Below are 24,159 nucleotides of genomic sequence, written 5' to 3'. Positions count from 1 at the left end.
AATGTATTTTGTAGTTTTTTTTTTTTTTTTTGTAGTTTCATTTCCAATTTTATCCAACCAGGACAGAGAACTCAATCAGGACACAGATTAAACAAGTGAAATTGGAAGTGATGACACTAAGAAATGAGCATGCAAAATTTGAACTGAAAACTATACAAATTAAGCTTAAAAATGGGTACTTTCTCCTGATTGGCTGAGATTTTGACACCTACCGAAAAATGTATTTTCTGTTTATTAAAGAGCTGGAGAGACAGGGAGACATCTGTTACTGAAAAAACACTCTATAGCAATGATTACTATCAGAATATAGTATTTTAACCTTTTAAAAAAATACTTTTTGTTTTAACCAAAAAATATCACTTACCCTACCTTTAAGTACATTTTTATACCAATACTTTTACTCAAGTAATTTTTTTATTTGGGACTTTTACTTGTAACAGAGTACTTCTACATTGCAGTATTGATACTTTTACTTAAGTAAAATATTTGAGTACTTTTTCCACCACTGACTAGCGCACACACACACACACGCACGCACACGCACACGCACACGCACAGACAGACAGACAGACAGACAGACAGACAGACAGACAGACAGACAGACAGACAGACAGACAGACAGACAGACAGACAGACAGACAGACAGACAGACAGACAGACAGACAGACACACACACACACACACACACACACACACACACACACACACACACACACAAATATATAAATATGTCAAATGTTGTGGAGTAAAAAGTAAAACGTTTGAAGAGTAGAATTATAAATCATGAAACATAAATACTCAACTCAAGTACAGTACAAGTCTCCAGTGGTGTAAAGTAAGTGAGTACATTTACTCAAGTACTGTAATTAAAGAGGTGGTGCCATGGTTTTGCACTTTTTCTGTTTTTCATGTGTCTATGAGGTTGATAGAACTTCATTAAGCCCCCTGGTGGTGTTTTTATGGTGTTTTATGTCTTCTCTGACTATTTTGAGTTTCTACCTGGAGGCTGAAACCTTGAGGGTCAAACGTGCCAATAGAGAAACAGCGCTTTAGTGACATAGTAAAAACGTACCCTCCCCCTCATTATCATAACACAACAGGTGTGGGCATGAGGAGGAGGAGGGACTAGGACAGGTGGGTGGTGCTAAGGTGGTGGAGGAGGTGCTAAGGTGAGAACCAGGTATAGAGCATCGCAGTTCCCGCCCACTTCCTGGTTTTTCGTGGTGCCGGAAGGAACAACTCAATGCATTTTTCCCATTGACATTTCCAAAAATATTTATATCTATTAATTTAAGCCTCGAATCAAGCCATCATGATATGACATGAATCATGACCATAAAACGTTTGATTCTGTGATATTTTTTTTTTGAAAACGGCAAAACAAAGGGTATTTATTAAATATAGTATATCATATAATTAAATATAAAATTTAAAAAAATCACAGAAAAAAACGTTTTATGGTCATGATTCATGTCATGTCATAATGGCTTGATTCGAGGCTTAAATTAATAGATATAAATACTTTTGGAAATGTCAATGGGAAAAATGCATTGAGTTGTTCCTTCCGGCACCACGAAAAACCAGGAAGTGGGCGGGAACTGCGATGCTCTATACTTAATGAACTGGAGGCGTGTCCACATAAAAAATCTTCCTCCTAGTATAACCATAATACCTGATGATTATGTTTTAGGGGGGGGGGGATCACTGAAAATCACGGCACCCCGTCTTTAAGTAAACTTTTGAGGTATTTTTTTCTACTTTAGTATTTCCAATTTTCTGTACTTTTACTTCTACTCCACTACATCTCAGAAGCAAATATTGTACTTTTACTCCACTACAATTATTTGAAAACTTCAGTTAGTTACTTTAAAGGGTCTACACCATGAAAATCACTTTTTTTCTTGTTTTTTTTAAAAATTCAGTCATTCCTTCTCATTTCATGGATTTCCAGAATGGGCGTGTCTGAACAGGCGATCTCAGAATGGAAATGTTTATGATGTCACAAACATTATTGATGGCAAACCCAATGTTAAATGAAAAGTGCCCGAATCGCTCCGAAACTTTTTCTAAGTGGGGGTCTACGAACAAATACTTCGGGCTCGGATTTTGGCTCCGCCCCCCGGAAGTGGGTGAAACAGGCACCTCAAACACTTGGTGGAATTGTTCAAAAATGTTCAAAGTGTTTTTTCCATTTTTCCCCCTTTTTTTTAAATATTTTTTTAAAATATTTTTTTGTATTAACAGACAGAATTGCTCAGTAGCCCCCCCCCTGCCCAAGAGGACGTTTTGGTATTGCAGCTGAAAGCGCTGTATAAGCCAGAGACAATTGACTTGGGATGAGTATATCTGAGTGATGATTTAGGCTCAAACCTTTTGAAAAAGGTTTGAGGGACATACACCATATGATATTAAATATCAATTTTTTTTTTTTAATTCATGGTGTAGCTCCTTTAAATATATATATTATAAAACGTACATTGATAACTTCAACCCTATAATACTGTACTTTGCCGATCTACAAGCTCACAACGCATTGCAAAGCCTTGTGAGCTAGTAGATCTGCTATTTTCAAAAGATTTATAATACTGAACTTGTGAAAGGGGACATTCTGCATAATGAGTAGCCTACTTTTACTTATACTTTAAGTAGCCTATACTTTGATGCCAACACTTTTGTACTTTTACTCAAGCACATTTTGAATACCGGACTTTTACTACATTGTGGTATTGATACTTTTACTAGTAAAGAAATGTCAGCACTTCTTCCAACACTGCAAGTCTCCCAGAGTTAACCCATTCAAACCCAGAACGCATCTTTGTAACCACTTTATCCATATTTTATACTTTGGGCTATTCAAAAATAGCAGATATACAAGCTCATGGTGCTGGACCGAGTGCCGCACGATGAGCTTGTAGATCTGCTATTTTTGAAAAATCTTGAACATTTGTGCAAATATTTGAATATATCTACTTTTTAAAGGGAACAAATCTTTGCTTCTGGGGGTCCCTGGAACAAACTATTTTGAGATGGGGGGTCCACGGCCAAATACATATCATTTTGGGTGGTCCTTGACATGAAAAGGTTTGAGAACCACTGATAAATAGTTTTCAGTCAGAAAACTGTTAGGATTTAGAAAACATTAAGTGTAGAATCGGAACTAAACTTCACACAGGTGTTACACATCATGATCTGCACACACTGCCAACATCTCCTGTTGGCAATAGTCACCAAGTGACATGCCAAAGTTACTATTGTGACAAGTGTTGCTGTGTTGAGATTATAGCCTACTTACTGACACAACAATTTACGGCCCTGTGCACAATGGAGGCCACCATGCGACCATGCAGAGAGAAGAGGGGGAGGTAATTAGGGACTCATTAGCCAGCCGTCAGTCCTCCTTAATGCGTCTGGTGATCTGAGGGGATTTGGCTTGGTGTATGTGTAAGACGTGCGCACGCGCGCGCACACACAATGCACACACACACGCGCGCGTGCGCACACACACATGCATGCACGCACGCGCGCGTGCACACACACACACACACACACACACACACACACACACACACACACACACACACACACACACACACACACACACACACACACACACACACAGCCATACACCTGTCCAGCGGTGTAAAGTTACTAGGCTACATGTACTGTAGGCCTATTAGCCATTTTCAATACTTACTTACTCTTCTACTCCACTACATCTCAAAGACAAATAATGTAGCCTACTTTTTACTCCACTACAATTATTTGAAAACTTTAGTTAAGCTACTAGTTACTTTGTAGATTTGGATTATTATTACAAAACATAAACCACTTTAACCCTATTTAAACGTTGGCTATTTGAAAATAGCCGATCTACAAGCTGCGTAGTGGCTTGTAGATCTGCTATTTTCAAAAGATGTTTTATACATTTTAGACTTGATGATGATGATGATAACCTGTGAAACGGGACATTCTGCATAATGAGTAGGCTACTTTTACTTTTGGTATACTGTAAGTATATTTTGATGCTAATTTTTTTTTACTTAATGTTGAATACCGGACTTAACAGAGTATTTCTCCATTGCAGTATTGATACTTTTACTTAAGTAAAAAATGTGAGTACTTTTTCCACCATTGCACCTGTCACTCAGTCTGTATGCACAGACTGCTTAAACAGGTTAGCCTGCAATGAACGCAGCATATGAGTGCAGGAACCAACACGTTCAATATCACCTGGAACGTCACCAGCTCCAACAGGGGCCATGATGATGATGATGATGATGATGATGATGATGATGATGATGATGATGATGATGATGATGGTGATGATGAAGATGATGATGATGATCGGAAAGTGAAATTAAATGGGAATATATATATATTTACAATTATTTGAAAACTTTAGTTACCAGTTACTTTGTTGATTTTGATTATTATTACAAAACATACATTAATCACTTCAGCCCATTTCGGCCATTTGAAAATAGACACAAGCTTGTAGATCTGCTATTTTCTAAAGATTTTTTTATAAATGTTATACATTTGAAAACTTGTGACAAACATTCTGCATAATGAGTAGGCTACTTTCTACTTAAAGGGATAGTTCACCCCCAAAACGATTTTTTTTCCTACCGATTACACACCCCATGGAGCCTTGAATTCATGAAGATTTTCTTGTTTTTGTTGCATTCCGAAGCCAATAATTTGATGACCGGCGGAGACTCCGGTATAGGAGACACAAAGTGTCAACTTCTTTGAGTCTCCTACCGGAGACATTAGCATCTTTCCTCCGGCAATCAAATTATTGGCTTAGGAATGCAACAAAAACAAGAAAATCTACATGAGTTCAAGGCTTCCATGGGGTGTGTAATTGATAGAAAATAAGTCATTTTTAGGGTGAACTACTCCTTTTAAGGTAGGCTACTTCAGTACATAGGCTACATATACATTTTGAATTCCGGACTTTTACTTGTAACAGAGTATTTCTACATTGCGGTATTGATACTTTTACTTAAGTACAAAATGTGAGTACTTTTTCCACCACTGGAGATCATACCGTGGTGACTGTGGGACGGACGGGGGAACATGATGGATCGGACTTGGATGGAGCGCCACGTCCAGCATCGACCACCTCCTTGACACTGTGTGTCTATGGAGGGGTCTGGGTTTTGTTAGGGGCCGGAAGCAGGCCCTTCCGCCCCGTAAACACCATGTCTATGGTAAACACCGTCCTCAAGCCCGGCGAGACGGTGGCACGCGAGGATCACCTGATGAGGCGATGACAGGTGATCACACACACACACACACACACACACACACACACACACACACACACACACACACACTCACACACACACACACACACACACACACACACACACACACACACACACACACACACACACACACACACACACACACACACACTGTAAGCTTGTAGATCTGCTATTTTCAAAATATTTTTTATACATTTTATACATTTGAAACTTGTGAAATGGGACCTTCTGCATAATGAGTATTTTTACTTTTGGTCCTTTAAGTACTAATTTTGAATTCTGGACTTTTAGCTATACTTTTAGCTAACAGAGTATTTCTACATTGCCGTATTGATACTTTTACTTAAGTAAAACATGTGAGTAGCCAACTTTTTTCCACCACTGACACACGCGCACACACGCACGCACGCACACACACGCACGCACGCGCGCGCACACACACACACACACACACACACACACACACACACACACACACACACACACACACACACACACACACACACACACACACACACACACACACACACACACACACAGCTAATTGCTCCATAGAGGGCCTGCCTCAATGACCCGTGACGTTTGGCTAAAGCCATTTGTCCAATCGTTGTCGTTGTGGCTAAAAAGGACATCGATGCGAAGCTATTAAGGGCTACAAGACCAAGAGAGGCCAGTGTCACGGATATATATATATATATATATAGACACGGTAGAACGATCTGAAACTGATCTGATCAAAAGCTATTTCTTTATTTTGTATTGCCAGCCAGCCAGCCAGGTATGTTTGCCCTACAATGAGGAATAATTTGCTTCAGGTGAGGCTGGTGTAGGCTAGGCCTATCACAACCCCTTGCCTTGTGTGTAGCCTGTGTGTGTGTGTGTGTGTGTGTGTGTGTGTGTGTGTGTGTGTGTGTGTGTGTGTGTGTGTGTGTGTGTGTGTGTGTGCGTGTGTGCATGTGTGCGTGCGTGCGTGCGTGCGTGTGTGTGTGTTTTTTGTATTCATTATGTATAATAATATCACAACACCTTGTGTCAATTCATCTAAGCAGTGATATACTGTAGCCTATGTCTATGTATTATACCTACTAATAGTAATAGTAATAGTAATAGTAATAGTAATAGTAATAGTAATAGTAATATAATAACAGTAATAATTATTATAATAATAATCATAAGCATATAATAATCATCATAAACATATAATGATAATATTTCTCGTTCGTTTAATGTGCTGTGATATTATAGCGTATATCACAGTAAAGCAAACATGAGGTGCTTGTTTGTCTCATTCTATGTGAACACATAGACCTGCAATAGGCTATAATAGTCTGATTTATACAGGACTGTACAGTACTGAAATGTTTTACTGAAGTAAAAGTATCAATACTGCAATATAAAAATATTCTGTTACAAGTAAAAGTCAAAATGTACTTGAAAAAAAGTATAAGTATTGGCATCAAAATGTACTTTACCAAAAGTAAAAGTACTCAATATGCAGAAGGTCCCATAGCACACGTTTTCACTTTCCACATGTATAAAATGCATAGAAATCCATTGAAAATTGCCAAAGTATATAGGGCTTAATATGTTTTACAAAGTAGTAACTAAAGTTTTCAAATAATTGGACTGGAGTGGAGTAAAAGTACAATATTTGCCTCTGAGATGTTGCAGTGTATTGAAAATTGGAAATGCTCCATAAAAGTACCTCAAACGTGTGCTTAAGTAGCCAACAGTACTTGAGTAAATGTACTTAGTTACTTTACACCACTGGATTTACACACCGCCTTATGGGGTATAAATCAGACATTATAGGTTAGGCCTGATCCTCATGCGTCATCTTGTCTCAACATCCATTTAATTTTGCCATGACGTCATCCGCGTTCGAAACACGTCACTAAATAAACTGACTAGAATAAATAAATAGCCCTTGTGGTTGAACCTTCTGCTTTTGTAGGTTTTATGTCTCGTATTGTCTCAGTTATATACGCCTCGCAGCCATTAGATTACGTTCTATAGCTGTTTTATTTATATATTACGCTCGTGACGTGCACATGTAACCAAATGGACCCTTTACCGTACGGGTCCATTTGGCTACATTCGCACACGCTCATAATTCAATTAGGATTGTATTCAGTGGTTTAAAGTAACTAGATGTACTAAGTAGGCTACTATACTTAATTAATTAATTATTTTCGAAAATGGATAATTTGATTAAAATGTGTTATTTGCAGTGATGGAAAGTAACTACAGTATAAGTACATGTACTCAAGTATTGTACTTAAGTACAGTTTTGAGGTATTTTTTACTTGACTTGAGTATTTCCTATTTTCAATACTTGTACTTAGCCTACTCCACTACATCAGAGGCAAATATTGTACTTTTTACTCCACTACAATTATTTGAAATTAAACTAAAACATTTGAATACTTTTTCCACCACTGATTTTATTAAGCCTTGTGCATTAAGAGCCATCAGTTCCAAGAAGCCCCCCCGCGCCCCCATCCCCCCATATCCACTGGTCCTCTTGACTTAAATGGACCGTTTTAAAGACACCGATCTTGAGAAAAGGCCTAATCTAAACAGCGCCTTGTTGATGGCGAGCGGATGAGATTATGTCGGCATGTCCTTCTCTTTCCACGCGGTTTAGTGTGGGAGCCAGTGGCCTTTTAACGTCTCCCCTGGCGCCTGTACTTGGTCACATATAGATAGATAGGCGACCAGAGGGGATCACGTTTCAACTCATATATTTACCCTTTTGGCCCCGGCCTCAGGTAACATTCAACCCACCGTTTGCCACATTAATTAGGTTATATACAGTGGTGTACAGTAACTAAGTACATTTACTCAAGTACTGTACTTAAGTACAATTTTGAGGGATGTTTTTACTTTACTGGAGTATTTCCAATGTTCAATACGTTTACTTCTATTCCACGACATCTCAGAGACAAATATTGTACCTTTACTCCACTATAATTATTTGATTATCATTACAAAACCACTTCCGCCCTATATACATTTTGGCCATTTGAAAATAGCCCATCTACAAGCTCACAATGCATCACATTGCAACGCATTGTGAGCTTGTAGATCTGCTATTTTATTTATTTAAGTAAAAAATACGAGTACTTTTTCCACCACTGCCTATATAACAACTAGATCATATAATATGAGTTTTAACCTTGGCTGATTTTGACATTTGAACGTGCTATTTCGAACGTGCTTTCTAAGACAAAGCAAACGGAAGTGGGACCACTTTATTTAAGTGTTATTTTAAGCTACATTTCTGTTAGAAATAATGAATCAGCCTCCCAAAGAACGTTATTAGCCATATATAACAATATATGTGCATTAACGTGTATAAATAAGGGCATTTAGGCAAGCAAAGAATAATGTCATAGTCTATTCGTTGTCAGGCTGCATCAAGATGGTGAATAATAATAATAATAATACTAATAATAATACTACTAATAATAATAATGATAGGCTAATAATAATAACTGAAGGCTTATGTTATATTGTTATTACTAATAATAATCATTATTATTTTGTATAATAGGTCTGTTATTAGCCTATTAATGTTCAACTGTGTTATTTTATTAATGGTTATCATTTAGCCTAAATCTTTAATCACACATTAACAATTGTTGCGGCCCAAAATTGTAATAATTGCGTATTTAGCCTATATATTTATCATGTTTGAGATCATAGGCTACTTGCCTACCAGATAAGTATTTATTAGCAATAGCCTGTACTTTCCTTATGGAATTTGATTGATGAAAATAGATGAACAAGCAGCAAATGCCTAAAATATCCACTACAAGCATGCAGGCTTGAATTGAAATGCTATCTTATTTCCCACACTCGGGCCATATTATCTTATCCGCGAATGGCTTATACAGGAAACCAAGATATGTGTAATCTGTAAAACTCCTCCAAAGTGACGATGGGAGGAATGGTTGTTGTGGGCCCTAAGTGTGTCCAAACGGAAAAAGTACAAGAGTATTGATATCAAAATGCACTTAAAGTACCAAAAGCAGAAAGTACTCATTATACGAAATGTCCAGTTTCACAAGTTTTCAAATGTATAAAATGTATAAAAAATCTTTAGAAAATAGCAGATCTACAAGCTCACAATGCTGATGCATTGTGAGCTTGTAGATTGGCTATTTTCAAATGGCCGAAATGTATAGGGCTGAAGTGGTTATTGGTTAATGTATGTTTTGTAATAATAATCTAAATACAAATTAGAGATAATCCGCTGTTATTCAAATCATCATGCACAACATACTTGTCAATTCACTGGTTGAGCCCAATGAATAGACACGCCATCCATTTTGAGATTGACTGATTTTACTAAATTAAAATTATGATTTTACTTTTAGTAGGCATATGTATTTTTCCCCCTATCTAAGATAGTATAGGCTACACACAAAAATAGTGGTTCAGCGATTCGTTGGGATGGCTGAGGTATAATTATAGCATCACAAAGAACCATGGCTTCCCCCCATTCTATGATAGGTCCATTAGATTAGACAAACGGAATAGGTATAGGTGCTATAGGAATGGATGGATAGGAGAGATGCGCTATAATAGCACTAATAGAGGTTCCCCTTGCAAGCCAAATAACTATTTTAGAACAATTTATGTTGAATGTGTGGATATAGGCTATAATGTAAGCAGCAATCAAAACTGCCTTACCTGAGACAACTGGAGGCCTATAGGGTTTGGATGATGTCAACATTATTTCATCAAACATATAGATGATGTTGTATGGAGTTTTTGTCTTCCTCAGAAAAAAAACAGAGCGAGAGAGAGAGAGAGAGAGAGAGAGAGAGAGAGAGAGAGAGAGAGAGAGAGAGAGAGAGAGAGAGAGAGAGAGAGAGAGATGGGAATTGCTCCCTTGTCACCATCAATCCCTCCCCCGCATCAAGCCCGATTCATACCTCATCGTGCGACGGTGTCGCATGACGAAAAATCGCCGACCTACAAGTCCACAACAGCGCGTCGCACAGTGAGTGCAGCAACTCGATGAGAGCTGTAGGTCGGCTATGCTATTTTTCTGTAGTCTCTCTCTCTCTCTCTCTCTCTCTCTCTCTCTCTCTCTCTCTCTCTCTCTCTCTCTTTCCGCAGCTGAGCCGAATCCAGCCAACCAAACAGGACCGACCGACTCCTCTCTCCCCTCTCTCTCTCTCTCTCTCTCTCTCTCTCTCTCTCTCTCTCTCTCTCTCTCTCTCTCTCTCTCTCTCTCTCTCTCTCTCTCTCTCTCTCTCTCTCTCTCTCTCTCAGCCCCTGCAGCCAAAAGGAGAAGGGATGTCACATCTCAAAGCAAAGCAGTCCTCTTCAGTCTCCATGAATCATAACAACAACCCGCGCGCGACCATTTTTTACCTTTACGCACGGCGGGCCATTCGCTGCCACACGGAATCCGGAGACAAATAAATAGGTCCCATCGCGGACAGTGGTCGGGTGTCTCTTAAATAACAGCCTCGTCTGCGGGGGACGGGACGAGCGCAGACTGCTTTCTCCAATGTCTTATTTCGCGGTGGGACCGTCACTTCCCTGCTTCTGATGGTAATAATGCTGCCCAGCCCGGCCATAACTCCATCCACCACGCCTTTCTCGGTCAAGGACATTTTGAAGCTGGAGTTACAGCAGTCTCAGCAGCAGCAGCAGCAGCAGCGGCTGTTCTCTCGGCTGGGTTTCACGGCGGCGGCTGGAGCTTTGCGCTCCTACTCGCCTCCCTCCTGCATGCTGGCCGGCCGGGACGGCACCCCCAGCCCCGGGTCGTCCTCCCAGGGCCTGTCGGAGAGCGAGGAGAGGATGTCCTCCTATCTCAGCCCGCTGCATGCCGTGCAGGAGCGGCTCGCTCAGTCAGCTCTGCCGGGAGAGATGTTCACCAGCTCGGCGCAGGGGCAGCTGCAGGGCCACCGGGCGGCAGACTTGCGTCTGGAGACCGAGCAGGAGAGCCTAGAAACCAGTGAGCAGCCTATTGTATTTTCTTCGAAATGAATTGGCTAATTATTCCCATATATATGAATATCCCATTCATATAACCCTCATTTAAAGCAAAAAAATACACACAATAACCCAAATTGAAAATGTATGCACATATGAGGTTATTAGCCTAATGGGATTTTGGCGTGACATATAACTGTCATAATGTGATTACCTTACTATTACTTGCACATTTGATAGAATTGTAAAAATATAGCCTACATTTGCCAACTAATGTAATTACGAGACGCAAAATATTAATGAAATATGCGTTTATGTTGCTTCATTCTCCTTTTAATTGATAACAATCTGTGTTAATTATGGGCTTTCCTATAGGCAGTGCATTGCTAAATTAATGTTAGGCCTTTAAGGCGTTATTAACATGCCAGCAAAGTAAAGTGTTAATTTATTATAACTCTGAGAGTATACAAATGTAACCAAATGCACCCTTACATGTGCATTTGGTTACATTTGTATACTCAGAGCAAAATGTTGTTTGTCTAGTTGTTTGAGTGTTGAATGTTTATTGGACCACAATGGAAGCATAAGCCTCTGGCTTTTTGTGTTTTTTACTCGTGGTACTGCCTGTATAAACCTTTAAAAATCAATTATTGTCAATAAAGAACTCAATCAATCAATCAATCAATCAATCAAAACTAAATGAACAAGGATGAACCCATGAAAAGCACCGTCTCTTGTTCATGGTTCATCGCCATGCCGGCTTGTGGTGGACATTTTTGTCAAAACGTAATTTTTAAGAAATAGAGCTATAGTCCTAAATGTATAGCGCTGTGGTCCTCAAAGTGGGTTGACCATTACAGGTCAGTAACTCTGAGTGTGTACAAACGGATCCATTTGGTTCCATTTGTACACACTCAGAGTTATGGGGGTAGTAGTAATAATTTATTTTGGTCATAACAGGACAAATTGAATGTATTCATCATATCATCATATCATATCAAACATATGGGTTAGACCAAAAAGATGGTCCTTGACAATAAAACGTACTGGACCCCTAATGTGCCTGCCCTAGTAAATCAGTGTACCTATTCTGAAAACCTGGAGACTGACATTCAGTAATTGGATCACAATATTATGTAATAAACGAAATCTAAAATGTGTCTTGTCACGGACACATCGATGACCCCCTGCTCTTGCTGTCCCCGCATGCAGAGAGCAGCAGCGTCACCGCGATGCGAGGAGGCATGGACTGCGACGAGCTGGACGACGACGACGAGGAGGAGGAGGAGGAGGTGGTGAAACAACAACCCAGCAACAACAAGCAGCAGAGGACCCGGAGGAAGCCCCGCGTGCTCTTCTCCCAGGCGCAGGTGTTCGAGCTGGAGCGCCGCTTCAAGCAGCAGCGCTACCTCTCGGCCCCGGAGAGGGAGCACCTGGCCAGCTCGCTGAAGCTCACCTCCACGCAGGTCAAGATCTGGTTCCAGAACCGGAGGTACAAATGCAAGAGGCAGCGGCAGGACAAGACCCTGGAGATGGCCGGTCAGCACCACCACCACCACCACCATCAGCACCACCAGCACCACCCGCCGCCGCCCAGGCGAGTGGCCGTCCCGGTGCTGGTGCGGGACGGGAAGCCTTGCCTGGCCGCGGGAGCCCAGAACTATAACACCTCCTATACGGTCGCGGCGGCCCCGAACCCCTACGGCTACAACGCCTACCCGCCGTATACCTACAACAACTCGGTCTATTCTAACACTTATTCGTGCACGTATTCCAGCTTGCCCGCGTTGACGCCGAGCAACACGGCCGCGAACGCGTTCATGAATATGAGTCTGGGGAACCTCGGCGCGCAGTCTCAGAGCCAGGCTCCCCAGGCGCCAGGGGTCACGGCCTGCCAAGGGACTCTGCAGGGCATCCGGGCATGGTAGCCTCGATCAGTGTTATTATTTGGACATTATAGGCTACAGTGTGGAGCCACGATCACACATTTGACCTAACCTCCCTGGCTGGAAACACAACACAAGAATAATGGACGCTTACTTGCGCCTTATATCCCAGAGGCGTTCATTTGGTGATATAAAATTAAAGTGATAGTTTACCCAAAAAAAGACATTTCTTTAGATTACTAATTTCTCAAAGAGTCTTCTTTGAGTCTCCGCCGGTCATCAAATTATTGGCTGAGGAATGCGACAAAAAAATAAAATAAAGGCTCCATGGGGTGAGTAATCTATAGGGGGAAAAAAACATTTTGGGGGTGAACTATCCCTTTAACTCTCTGCTCGATGGCAAAGGACGCACACCTAATGAGGTGCTGGCTGTAGGGAATATATAACTAGTCAGAGAAATAGCCACAGAGCATACTGACATTTATTCACCTTTCGAACATTATGTCATCAGACCAATATATTTACAGGAGCGGTGGCCTTCTGTCTTGACTATATTGATGGACTCCTGTCGCTTGGACTAGTTTTCCTGAGCCATAATCGTACAGTAAAAGGATGTCAGACTACACTGTAAAATTATCAGCGTTAATTTCATAGAAATGTAGGAGTTAACAAACACGGATTATTTTACTGTGTAGGTTTAGGCTAACCTGATTTGAATGTTGCCGATAAAGATTGTGCGTCATTTGACGTATAGGCCTATTGTTTTACAACATGGATAACCAATGCAGCTGATGAACAAAAGTATGGAAATCATCCCTGACCAGAATATAGGCTATATCAAATAAAAAGTTTGTTTTCATCAATAAAATAAATTGCATTAATTAATTAATGTCTTAAAAGAGCATTGTATTTTTGCTTTCGTTTTTTGTTGTCGCGGGAACGGTTTTTAAAATCTGATTATGACGTTTAAAGCTTTACATAAAGCATGGAGCAGTCGAAATTGTTTTTCATTTTCAAGCAGATGTTTTAGTATTAAACAGTGAGTGACGTGAATCAAGTAAAACTGGTGACGCTTGTGTCATAGTTTGTTTGTTTTTTTTCACGAGAAAATGTCATTATGAAAATATAAAGATGACATTCATACATTTCATATTCTTATCTGCATTCTGCATTGTGCCTTTCAATTTTGCAGTGTGCCTGTGTGTGCGCATGCGTGCGTGCGTGCGTGCGCGCGCGCGTGTGTGTGTGTGTGTGTGTGTGTGTGTGTGTGTGTGTGTGTGTGTGTGTGTGTGTGTGTGTGTTTGAGTTTTTGCATGCTCATTAAACCATAATAGTTTTACAAAAAAGAGGGGGGGGGCCTCTTTATAGGCCATTTAGGCCTATAAAAATATGCTCAGATTTTTCAACAGCAGTGTTTTGTGCTGCTAATTGTGCGCTGATTTCCAGTCGGCTTGCTATCTCATTGTGCTATTCCATTCTATTTAGCTGTCAGAGTTAAGGGGGAGACCTTGAAATATAAAAGTTTGAGAACCATTGCTATTAGAGGTCTCTGTTTTCTTTTCCTGTGAGAACTCTTGTCTCTGAGACAAGAAGCAGAAGCAGAGAGAATGTGGTGTCCGGTCAGGACATTAACCAGACGGAGAGGACAGCATCATCCCCACCATGCAGTCACTGTGGTCAGTGCCCAGGGGCTTTGCCCTGTGCAGCTGTTTTAAGCAGGGCAAGTACATCTGAAATCAATGTAACTTAAGTAGTAATTGGACTACTAATAGGCCAAATAATGTAAGTATTATTATTGTTGTTAATAACAATAATAATAAGTGTAATAATAATAATAATAATAATAATTATTATTATTATTCATAATAATAATAATAATATTAAGCAAAATTACAATGTTTTAAGACAGACAACAGGTGAACTTACACACACACACACACACACACACACACACACACACACACACACACACACACACACACACACACACACACACACACACACACACACACACACACACACACACACACACACACACACACACACACACACACGCTAATTGGAGTCGATTGGGCTAAACAAACTCCAGCCCCCCCCACCTCCTCCTATAGAAGTGCACGGTCCAAATAGCTATAGACGCTATTAATGGAGATGAATGGCAGCGTAAACAAAGTGTTTGTCTCTCCTCTCGTCATGCCGGTCACTTCCCCTGATGGCTACATTGCTGCCGGTATAGGACATACCTGGTGTCAGTGTGTCTTAAGTGCTAGAGAGTCCCCAGTGTAAATAGAGCTGGCGACAGGACGGCTGCCTGTGCCTCAGGACGCAGCCTGATGGCTGGCCTGCATGCTGCAGTGGTGATCGCTATCTGTCGCTGCCAAACATAGCAGCCCAGCTCATCCTATAGAGGCCAGTGGTTCTCAACCTGTGGGTCGGGACCCCCGGGGAGGGTCCCGGTCCCCACATGATTTTAAAGGGGTCCCCCCCAGATGACAGTGAAGTGACAATTTGGTTAATCCTCTTCGTCCTTTTAAAACCTTTTTAATACATCGGAGAAGAAAAAAATAAAGAAAAGAAAACAGACAATTGCATGCATGCATCAAAAGTAATCAACAAACTACAATAAAAACTGGTCAAACATTGGCCAAATTGTCAAATAAAGAGGCTTGTCAGAGTGGTGGGTCCCCAGTTCAAATTATTTTGGGGGGTCACGGCCTGAAAAGCTTGAGAACGACTGCCGTGGAGGACTTTTCCCAAAACAACACACCATGCCATGGTAACAACCACTCAGATATACACAGTCAGACATGAGAGTTCATTTAAAGCTATCCGTGAGTTTCATAATCCTACCCTGCTAAATAAATTGTTTAACATTACGGTTTTTTTTTATATTGTAGGATACATAAAGAAAATCTGGAATATTTACCCACGACATGTTTTGTATTTTCAAGTCAGAATAATAATTAGGCCTATACGTTATTTAATACATTAATTGTATCTAGGCCAACTGTGAAAAATGAATAGCAACACAATAACCACCAATTATCTAAGAAAGGAGACAACAAAAGGCTTTTTTCCTTCTTTTTTTTGTTGAACTGATGGGGAAAGTGTACCTATGGGCTACAATGTAATGATCTGAACCCCTGCAGCTTTGCTCTGCAGCATTTCTGTGATTTCTTCTAGCGTATCTGCATGTTTTGACACTCCTGCAAGAAGAGATATTTCTCTGTTTAGTCAGAACAAGAAAGAAAAAGAAAAGGCAGGAGGATCACTTATCTTAGCCTGGTAAACACCCCCTCCCTCCGGAAATCTCATGCATTGCATTGCATTTGGTTTCAGGAAGGAGGGTCTGGGATTGCTCACAGAGTAAAGCTGCCCGAACCGCTGCGCATACGAACCAATCAGCGGCTGCTAGGGGCGGGATCATCCAATCACCTGCCTAGTAACTTGAAAAAATGAAACTCCGTCTGTCATCGATTCTGCGCCCGAAGTCTCAGATGCAAGTACGCTGTGAAACAAAATGTGTGTCGCAAGCTTCTTCCATTTGACGGAGTGAGGTTACACTTATCTGTCATCACATCACATCAATGAAGGGTAGGTCTGATTGCGTAACGTGTGTGTGTGTGTGTGTGTGTGTGTGTGTGTGTGTGTGTGTGTGTGTGTGTGTGTGTGTGTGTGTGTGTGTGTGTGTGTGTGTGTGTGTGTGTGTGTGTGTGTGTGTGTGTGTGTGTGCGCGTGTGTGCATGCGTGCGCGCGCGCGTGTGTGTGTGTGTGTGTGTGTGTGTGTGTGTGTGTGTGCTTGTGTGCGTGCGTGCGTGCGTGTTAGAGCTAGAGAGAGAAAAGAGAGACAGACAGACAGACAGACAGACAGACAGACAGACAGACAGACAGACAGACAGACAGACAGACAGACAGACAGACAGACAGACAGACAGACAGACAGACAGACAGACAGACAGACAGACAGACAGACAGACAGACAGACAGGGATCTCAACTCCAGTTTAGTTCAATAGACCAAAGCATAACATGACCACACGGTGGCGCTATACACCTCCCTACTGCTGTCTGCCACTCTGGCTGCAAGCTATAATGATTATAGGATTATAGATCATCTGCCATAGATCTGCCATGATTATAGGATTATAAATCTCCCATCGATATCAATTATTCAATTACTCCTTGGCCTTTGTCCTAAAGTAATGCTAATTGGACGTAATTATTCTGTGATTGGTCCATTAAGATTGTTGGCCAGTAATGTCATACGACAAGTAGGCTACGACATGTGTTCACCAATCAGCAACAATGGTTTTGATTTTATTTATTTAAATGTATGTTTAACTAAGTCGTGGACAGGATCAGGATTGTGTGCAATTATGCTTATGTTGGATATATGACAATAAACTCATCTAAGCTTTATAGACCACACAAGGCTACAACAAGTAATTAAAAACATTTAAAGCCTTAATTGCCCCATGCATGCACGTTTCAATTTTTTTTAAATTTAAATTAAAAATGTGGGCAGCTAAGCAATATTTACGAATGAATTTCTTCCTGAAATTAACATTGAAGGAAGTATAATAATAATAATAATAATAATAATAATAATAATAATAGTAATAGTAATAGTAATAGTAATAGTAATAGTAATAGTAATAGTAATAGTAATAGTAATAGTAATAATATAATAATAATAATAATAATAATAATAAAAAATAGCTTAAATCTTGAATCTTTTTATACTGATGCTCTACTATTTTTCTTTTTAACAACTGCTTGCCTTTATAATGTAGGCTCATGAACATTGCTTCGCCAAGCTGCTGCAACCATTTATAAAATGTACATCTTCCCCTTACCTTAATTAATAGCAAGTCTCCAAGATAACTATACACAGTTCCTTCCTGTGTGATAATATAAAGGGCCGAATGTGTCTGGTTTTAGACTCCTGTGCACACAACAAAGAGTTATAATCACTTACCCTAGGCTATATTATATTCTTAGTAAAAAAAATCCCATTTACACCAAATCTCTTGCCAAAAATATCCCATCTACAAGCTCACAACGCGTTGCAATGCCACATTGTCAGCTTGTAGATCTGCTATTTTTGGCCAATGTCTCTCCCCCCCCCCCCCTAGAATATGGATGCAAAAGTGGCTAAATGCACACTGAGAAAAGGGTGGTATCAAGGAGGGGCCAGTGACGAGCAGACAGCCAATGAGCGGCTACCTGGGCTGCAGCGGCGAGAAGCCTTAACTCGGTCTTTGACAGCGGTGTGTGAGTGTGACACACCAACACACCATAGGACCAGCTCCACCACCACAATTAAATCACACCAGACAGCGGTCTGCGTTTTAAAAAAAAAACACCGCATTGATGACGAGGGATCGCTCGCTTCTGCTGTGGATCTGTGAATGCACGCAGGCACAGATCCATCATACTTGAGTTTGACTCAACGGGGAATCTCGGGCGCGTTCCTCCTCCAACTATGATGACTCTAAACGTGTCCCCTTTCTCCATCACCGACATCCTGGAGGATGACCCCCGGTCCAGGAGGAGGAAGCCCCCGCATCATCATCATCATTATCATCATCCAGGGGATCTGTCACAGAACCAGAACACCTGCTGCGGGGACCGTAGCGGCAGCGACCTGCTGGACCTGCAGGACAGAGGCGGCACCAGGGGACTTGGTTTGCCTCTTGATGGTGTGGGCAAGAGCCGCATCCACCTGGGAAGGGTCCCCACTGACTCCTCCAGAAACACCCCTCCATCCGAGACCTGCTGCAGCGAGGAATCCACCACGGGGGATGAGACTGAAGACACTGCGCACAGAGAACAAGGTGAGGACATTTTTTTTTTATTGGTTTGGCCTCTGTTTGAGAGAGGCATGAGGAGAGGGAGTATAAAACGAATCTAAAATCACGAGTTGGGACTTTCATTAATGTTCATTTTTAACCTTATATATGGGCCTTGTTGCTCTTTGCGAGAGGAAGGAAGCCTCATGGCGTTAATGAGATTTCAGACCACTTTGCGTTAAGAAGTGGCCTGCAGCCTTCATTTATGTTTAGCGTGCGTTCGTTTCCGTTTTGACTGCACCGCCACATGCCACGAAGGAACCACTCCGTTTGTGATGACAATGACAAAGCAGGCCGGTTGAGCTCAAATTCAGCTCAAAGTCTCTTTGAAATAATGAGCAGGTTTAAAAGGAAAACACAACCTATCCATGTCAATCAGATAGAGCCTGATCGACTTGTCTCTATAATGTGTGAACTGCTGCTTGTGCATTGAGTTATGAGAAGAAAAAAAAATAGGAGCTTCGGTGAGCGACACCGCCGCACGACGAAGTATAAATCGGGCTTCAATATATGAGGGGTTTTCTTTGCCATGATCTCACCACAACAACAACAACAAGGCCTTTATTATTATGTCCTCTCACAACAGACACCGCAGACAACAAGCGACCTCACTGTCCGAGCGGCGACGAGGAGCGAGAGACGGGCCACTTCGGACCCGACGACCAGCGCTCCAAGCCCGGCAACAAGAAGCGCTCCAGGGCGGCCTTCTCACACGCGCAGGTCTACGAGCTGGAGCGCCGCTTCAGCGTCCAGCGCTACCTCTCCGGGCCCGAGCGGGCGGACCTGGCCGGCGCCCTGAAACTGACCGAGACCCAGGTGAAGATCTGGTTCCAGAACCGGAGATATAAAACCAAGCGGCGCCAAATGGCGGCCGAGATGGCCGCGTCGTCGTGCGGCTCCATCATCACCGCCGCCCCTGCAGCCGCCACCGTGATGGCGAAGAAAGTCGCGGTGAAAGTTCTGGTGAAGGACGATCAGAAACAGTACCGGGGGGTCCACGAACTGCACGTCCCCCACCCCAGGCCCACCACCACGGGTCTGCCACTGTACCAGTGCTATCCATACCACCCGTACTTTACCTTCACACCCGCCTGGATGGCAAACAGCACTTTATGTGGAGGGATGCATTGAAGACTAAAGCGTTCATGGGAGTCTATACCGGTGGTTCACAAACGTTTTAGCTCGAGAAATTTGATGTCTCCCCGGACCCAAACTAGTGAAAATAGCAGATATACAAGCTTGTAGATCGGCTATTTTCACTTCTTCTTTACAGCTAGATTTGTGGAATTTATGGGATTTATTTTAATTACTTAATTTTTTACCTGTGACATTCTTTTGAAAAATGTTTTTTTTTAAATTACTTGCAACCCACAAAATTGGTCTGCGACCCACATATGGGCCCCGACCCACTGTTTGGGAAACAGTGGTCTATACACTCGAGAGGCAAGAGAGGCCTATTTGTGAAAATGTACACTGTACAAATTAATTTAACTCGAGAGTGTAGCCTACAAATAACCAAACGGGGTCCATTTGGTTGCGTTTATGCCTGCACAATCGGAGTTACAAAAAGGGCAGTTACATGAACAGTGAAAATGCTACACTGTGATAGGCTACTGTATACCCCGGATTCGGCCTTTATGAGACAATAATGGACATTTTGGTGTTTATTTGAGCCATATTCAACAAATAGGCTACGCTATAGGCCTACTGCTGCTGTCTATAGATAACATGTTTAACCCATTAAGAGGCTGATACAAATACAAAATCTTCTAAATCCTAACAGTTTTCTGAAAAAAACGTATGTTGGTACAGTGGTGTGTTCAAAACCTTTTCATGTCAAGAACCCCCAAAATGATAGCCTATTTGGCCGCGGACGCCCATCTCAAAATATTTTGTTCCAGGGACCCCGAGAAGCAAAGATTCAAGTAAAAAATATATATATTCAAAGATTTGCACAAATGTTCACGATCTACAAGCTCATAGAGCTGGTATATCTGCTATTTTTTAATAGCCAAAGAAATCTAAAATAACACATGATGCGTTCCAGGTCTTAATGGGTTAATTTAAAAGTAATGGTTGGATGTTTAGTCTACTTTAATTACGTGCGAAATGTTGACATGTGGAATAAACAAATGTAATGCTGTCACAGACTCTGTTTAAAGAAAGCATTTTTATCAGATATTAAAATACTCTCATCATGCTGCAGTCAGTGGGCCTACATGGGTTTTTAAAGATGGGATGTTTTTCTATGATCAATTTAGCTTCATATGTGACTTTTCCAAATTGATTAATTTCACTAGAAGTTCAATTGTGATGTCAAAAATATTTTAAACCAAACTGGGGGTTATTTAAGCTTCTTTCACAGACATTCTAAAGCTTAATTTAGCTATAATTGATGTCTTTAGGGTGTTTTGTTATAGGCTGTAAGGATTTATCTTTTCCCTCAGTGACACCAATCCTTTCTAGAACGGGATTTTTGTGACATTTGTCTAACTAACACATTGAACATTTGTTTTTAAAATAAATGACAGGATTTATGCAAATTGTCAACTAATAAAACAGGTGAGAGGAAAGTGTTTCAATGTTTCCCCACCACCACTAGTATTTTAGCCGTCAGGGTTGGCAGAATGCCATATATTCATAAGGCCAAGCCTGTTAACGCTTGGTTCCCTTTAATATCCTGTTTTAACCGTCCATCCACATGGATTTTCATGTCAAGGACCCCTAAAATGATATGTAACATGGCCGCGGACCCCCAGCTCAAATATTTTGTTCCAGGGACCCCCAGAAGCAAAGATTTGAGTTACAAATGTTCGCTTAAAAAATAATAATTCAAGGATTTGCACACATTTTCACGATTTTTCAAAAATAGTAGATCTACAAGCTCTGCACCTATGAGCTTGTATATCTGCTATTTTTGAATAGCCAAAGTATAAAAGGTTAAACTTATTGTGCTATATGCTATATTAACACATTTTGTTGGGGACCTCCTGGAACCCCCCCAAGAACCCCTGGGGGTCCCCGGACCCCACTGAGAACCAATGATGTAGAGGGTAAAAGAAGATTCATTCATGAGAAATATAGAACATTTGACAATAGGTCTACATAGGGTAACTTATGTAGCTTTTTAAAATGGAATTACTGATCTGTGTTGTAGAGAAAGTGATTGCAGCCATAGAGGTTGTTGGACAAGTCGAGGAACTGCCGCATGCATGCCTGGAAAAATGCAACCCTTAAAGCGGCAATCCGGAACTTATTTAAATGAATAAAGACTCATTTTTAAACAATCCCTGAGTTGATACAATATATCCCGCCAGGCGCCATAACTACGCGGTTTTAATCAATCATTAATGAGGAATGTTTGCATTCGTTACTTTCCGAATATTGCACAGCCAGGGAGGGGGGGAATAAAAATGCAGAGTAAATAGCTGCACATCTCACCGTCAAGTCGGCCTGTTCCATATTGGCACCTTTCTCAAAGTGGGGTCCGGGGACCCCCCAGGCGTCCTATAGGGGTTCCAGGGGGTCCTCAGCAAAATGAGTTTATATAGCATCAAAATCACTTTAGCCACATCAGGTTGTTTGAAAATTTACAAGCTCACAATGTGTTATGGCACATTGTGACCTTGTAGATCTGCTATAAACAACAACCTTTTTTTTAAATCCTGAAAAAAATGTGAAACATTTAGATTTTTCCTTTTAAACAACATTTAAAAAACACAAGTATGATCCCTGGCACAAAACATTTTCAGATAGGTCAGTGCCGCCTAATAGCCTATATTGGGGGTCCTTGACACAATAATGTTTGAGAAGCCCTGTTTTGTAGAACAGGTGGAGGTTGGTGCAGGCCACATGCAGCTGCATGAGTCAGAGAGGGTCAATAGAGCGTGGAGATGTTGCCCCATCCAGCCAGCCGGGCAGCATGAGACAAGATCACATTCATCTGATCCTGTGTTAGAACTGAAGAGACTACACCCTCATCCCACACAAATACACACAGCCACCATAGCCTGATAGAACATTAAAACTTGGCTTGGCTCTAAGCTTTAGTAGTGTGATTGTAAGAATCTTTCCCAAAGAGACTTCCTGACTTAAGTAGCTATATATATAACTTAAGGAGTCAAAAATAGCAGATCTATAATAGCATTTTCTTGATTATTTTTCAAATAGACCTATATCTATGTATACAAATGTATAAAAATGTGTGTATATATATATATATATATATATATATATATATATATATATATATATATATATATATATATATATATACTGTAGGCTATATATATATATACATACACACACACTTAAAATAAAAAAGTTAAACTAAACAAAACAACAACTTCAAAAAATATACTTGTGAGTCAGTGGGAGCCAGTTATTGCTTTGATTGGATTTCCTGTGTAATCCCAGAAATTAATAGTGATACTAAACCCACGGCAATACAGTTCAAAAGGGCATAAGAGCAAAAACAAATGGCTTCCTCCTCCCACAACAACAAGCTGCTAGGTAGAAAGGATCACCCTGTCTGTGCCCAAGCCTGGCAGCGGCCCAAGCCTCATTCATCTCTCTCAGATCAGAATAACCACTTTAAGCTATCACAAGTGGCTGGCATTGTGCACAACAGGTCCCTGGGAGGGAGTGAAAACAAATCTCTTTGAGACGGTTCAACCGTGACTAACAAGAGCATTTATCACAATTTGGTAAGATTATTTACATTGAACTTCAGGATGTATCAGTTGAAGTGGTAATTGGTTGTCAGAGACTAAAAATCTGTATTACATAAAAAATGAAATGGAAAGTAGCATTGCGTTTCAGCTCCAAACTAAATAGCTTTACTATCTACTAGATCCCCCTTCAAGCTGAAATCTGGAACTTAACATGATTTTAACCATTCTATTGGTTATATGTTAATATACGTAAAACGTCCACACCTACAGTGGTTGAAGATGCACTCAACTTACTTTTCCACTGAGAAATGTAGACCGTGGTGTCAGGTAGGGCACCTATACTGCTTCACAAGTAGCCTAGTATTTCCTGAAGCTCATAAGCACAATATCTCCACAGGGATTCCACTGCTTGGCCAGGGCAGTAGAAGTTTGGTCTCCTATGCAGGAGAACAGGGTTCAAATCCCATTATGTAGGACATGAAACTTAGGGATTTCAGCTTTAAAATGTGAAGTAATACCAA

At 41.0% G+C, this 24,159-nt stretch overlaps 2 protein-coding genes across 2 annotated transcripts; both read left to right on the top strand.

Moving 5' to 3' along the window:
• The first annotated feature begins 10,624 nt into the window (after positions 1 to 10,624).
• nkx2.3 (NK2 homeobox 3) lies at positions 10,625 to 14,449 on the top strand. Its single transcript, XM_080449134.1, has 2 exons — positions 10,625 to 11,250; positions 12,441 to 14,449. Exons 1-2 carry the CDS (start codon positions 10,842 to 10,844, stop codon positions 13,154 to 13,156), a joined length of 1,125 nt encoding a protein of 374 aa, XP_080305260.1. The 5' UTR covers positions 10,625 to 10,841; the 3' UTR covers positions 13,157 to 14,449.
• Positions 14,450 to 18,393: 3,944 nt separating this feature from the next.
• nkx3.3 (NK3 homeobox 3) lies at positions 18,394 to 21,578 on the top strand. The gene is made up of 2 exons (XM_080449361.1): positions 18,394 to 18,950; positions 19,552 to 21,578. Exons 1-2 carry the CDS (start codon positions 18,599 to 18,601, stop codon positions 20,094 to 20,096), a joined length of 897 nt encoding a protein of 298 aa, XP_080305487.1. The 5' UTR covers positions 18,394 to 18,598; the 3' UTR covers positions 20,097 to 21,578.
• Positions 21,579 to 24,159: the final 2,581 nt, after the last annotated feature.

Source organism: Gymnoscopelus braueri (genome assembly GCF_963280865.1).
Source record: "Gymnoscopelus braueri genome assembly, chromosome: 14".
NCBI classification, from domain to species: Eukaryota; Metazoa; Chordata; class Actinopteri; order Myctophiformes; family Myctophidae; genus Gymnoscopelus; species Gymnoscopelus braueri.
The sequence above is the reverse complement of the archived record's forward strand: the minus strand, read 5'-3'. Positions and strand labels throughout refer to the sequence as shown.